At 38.4% G+C, this 3,422-nt stretch overlaps 1 protein-coding gene across 1 annotated transcript in view; it reads right to left on the minus strand.

Moving 5' to 3' along the window:
• The window catches only part of phkb (phosphorylase kinase, beta), a 145,938-nt gene that overhangs the window by 85,877 nt on the left and 56,639 nt on the right, over positions 1–3,422 (minus strand). Inside the window, exon 7 of the mRNA XM_015375180.1 lies at positions 1,688–1,751. Within this exon, the coding sequence (XP_015230666.1) occupies positions 1,688–1,751 (64 nt within the window). The remainder of the gene's footprint in view (positions 1–1,687; positions 1,752–3,422) is intronic.

Raw genomic sequence — 3,422 nt, forward strand, 5'->3', positions numbered from 1 at the left:
TTGTCACTTTACTTGGAATTATCACTTTACTTGGATTATCACTTTACTTGGATTATCACTTTACTTGGATTATCACTTTACTTGGATTATCATTTTACTTGGAATTATCGCTTTACTTGGATTATCATTTTACTTGGATTATCATTTTACTTGGATTATCATTTTACTTGGAATTATCACTTTACTTGGAATTATCACTTTACTTGGATTATCACTTTACTTGAAATTATCACTTTACTTGGAATTATCACTTTACTTGGAATTATCGCTTTACTTGGAATTATCACTTTACTTGGATTTAGTTTTACATATGTATATATATATATATATATATATATATATATATGGTGGGTAAAAAAAACAACTTGAATAGTAAAATAAGTTAAGGAGAGTGAATAAAGCTTCATTTAGAACAACATGCATTCTATTTCAAATACCTTCCTGGAGAATCTAATCTGAGACATGCAGATGCTGTTAATATGAAAGAATACAACAGAAAGTAGCTTTGACATGAATGTAAGGAGAGCCTTACAAGTGCTTTAAAGGTCGACTATATTAGTTTTATTTGTTTGGTTCAGTTTGTTTTACCAGAAAAGACGCCATCCCTGTATCGCTGCAGCTGCTGGGAGGGGAGCGGTGGTCAGTAAAACGAAATCAAAGCTCCCTCAACCTGAAAGCTGAGTATCCATTGAGCTAGTATTAAAGCTAAATGTGATTCACACAGCCTGGAGTCGGTGATAAGCGCCATAGCAGAGTCCAGTTTGTATTAAATGGGTTGAGGGAGTTGCATTTGGTTTTGGACGGCTGAGAGTCAGCAGGGGAATCAAGATTGATAAGAGTCATTAATAAGAAAGCGGAGAGCTGGTGCAGAAGCGTTCCCACACAGGAAAAACAGACTTGATGACACACAGAATCACATCTACAGATGCTCCGCACAGCATGGATCAAAAAGTTGACACCTCAGTAAATTCATTTAACAAGCTCAGCTTGAAAACATACTCCATTTTGGGTAGAGATCTGCTGATAAGACTTTTCCTGCTTTCCTTTGCGGTCCAACCTGCCAATTTTTAATTCCTTTTTTCTAATCCCACAAACCAAATGCTGGAGGCTCCTTAAAGGAACCAGAAACCCAAAACCTACAATTACCCTACATTTCATTGATTTTAACTGAAATCAAGCTGCATTCATGTATGTACGATTTGTTGAGCGCTTTGTCTCTTATTTTCCGGCGTGGTTCAAATATTTCCGTTCTCAGAAAGGGAAAAATACAGCTTTATACTAAAGCCAGCATTGACACATTAGGATTTATGAATCCTCTTCTCTGATGGATTTAAAGGCCAGATAAGCATTTTCTGGATAAAGTCCAGCTGCTGAGATGAAGGGGCATAAAGAAATGCTTCTAATCTATTGTCAGGTCTAATAAACGAGTCTCTTTTTAGTGTTGCACAGCAAGAAAAAAGAGAATATATGCACTAATGGATTGTGCAAAACAGCAGGTAGGAAGCCAAACGGGGATCAGCGGTGGCCATCGATCACAGTGTGTGCAAACATCTGTTGAAACAGACCCAAGCATCGAGCCGGAGCTCCATTTTGAATTCTTCAAGGAGACCCTTAGTTTAAAGCCATTTAATAAAGAGTAAAATGCAAACATTAAACCAGTCAGAAAAAATATGCGTTGCTCAAATACCTGGTTTCCAAACAGGTTGAAGCCATTGATGGCCTCCAGGGCAGCTTTAGCGAGGCCCACCGAGCTGCAATGAGGAGAAACACTGAGCGTTACAGAAAGCAAACGTTAAGGAACAATGGCTGAAGGAATCTGTAACGTATATTTGATTGCATCTTTGAATTATTCCATTTGCATTCATGAAATTCTGCCTGATTCACATCCTGTGAAATCTGTCAAAGATTAATAAAGCTGGATGTTCTTGAGATTGCAGTCTATTGCAAATAATGCAAAAAGAAGGAAAGAATATAGGAGTGAATTTCACAGTGACTGACCACTTTGATTGCAATGCAGATAAAAAAAACCCCAAAACAATTCACTGCTGATTCCCTTTCACCCAGTCTAGATTGCCCCGTAAATAGAATTAGGTGAGAAACTTTGAGGAAAAGCATGACTTTAATATCTTTGGGGATGTTTCAGAAATGTATTCAGCATCATTGGATAACATTAGATGACTTCTAGAAATAGAATCAGAAAAGTTTTAGGCCATCATGTTATAAACAAGCTGTTTATTCTGTTCTCAGACGGATGCAAACAACCACAAAACCTATGATCAGGCTGAAAAATTAAAAGAAAAACGAGAGCTATGGGATCTTGTTCACGAATGAGGGAAGAAGGGAGCGGGAGATCGACAGGCGGTTTGGCACAGCGTCTGCCATAAAGCGGGCGCTGTACCGGTCTGTCATGGTGAAGAGAGAGCTGAGCCAAAAAGCGACGCTCTCGATTTACCGGTTGATCTACGTTCCTACCCTATGCATCGTAGGGACTGATAGACCAGTGCAATCATCCTTCAACCAAGCAGGACAAGCATGTGCTTAAAACGTTACAGCAGGATCAAATGCAAGGTCAAATTTGAGCTAAAGACGAAAGTTACTTGTTAGCACACATTAACTTTTTTAGACAGTTTTTTTTTATTATCAAAGTGACAGTCACTGATGCATACACCTTCATACATAGTCATTTCTGATGCCACAGACTCCTCCACATCCCTACATGCGGTTTGCTGTAAGCACCATATAATCTGGCATAACAGCAGCATCAGTAAGGTCACCCTCACCATAGTCCTTTAGACATGGCAGGATGACAGAGAGCTCAGAAAACCACATATCAGAGTCAAAGTAACCATTCCACTGCTGCACTCAGAGTATTTGTAGAATACTACATCAGAAAAAGTAATCCAACCATACTGCTGCTGCTACTTGTGTCAGATCGCCTCTAGGATATTCTGGTCAATCAGTGGAAATGTTGCAAAGGTGTGAAAGCTTTTCTGTGTCCCTTCAACCAGATTCATTTTTATTTTGAAACCCTCACTTAACTCTTTTCTTTTTTTTCACGGCCAGTCTTAATGTGCAATTTGGAGCCGTGTGTGCCTTTCTCCCCTGGCTTGTTACCCGTTCCACTGCCACTACAATGCATAAAGTATCCATGGGCAGAGAACCTGGTTAACTATGGAGAGGAAAACATTTTTATTTTCCTGATGCAGCCAAGAAAGTCTCTCAAAAAACCTGCAAAAAGTTAAAGTTTATTTTTATCCTTCTGCTGCAGTCTTTGCAAAGTTTCAAATGAGGCCTAACAGGTGTTTATATTTTAGAATCAAGTCACAAATAGGAAGCAATGTTCATAGTCCCAAATTAAAATAAGAGATAAATAACTGTTAGAAATATTTTATTTATACTGTTACTTTGTTTGTGTTTCATGG

Source organism: Cyprinodon variegatus, unplaced genomic scaffold (genome assembly GCF_000732505.1).
Source record: "Cyprinodon variegatus isolate N-32 unplaced genomic scaffold, C_variegatus-1.0 Scaffold114, whole genome shotgun sequence".
Taxonomy (NCBI): domain Eukaryota; kingdom Metazoa; phylum Chordata; class Actinopteri; order Cyprinodontiformes; family Cyprinodontidae; genus Cyprinodon; species Cyprinodon variegatus.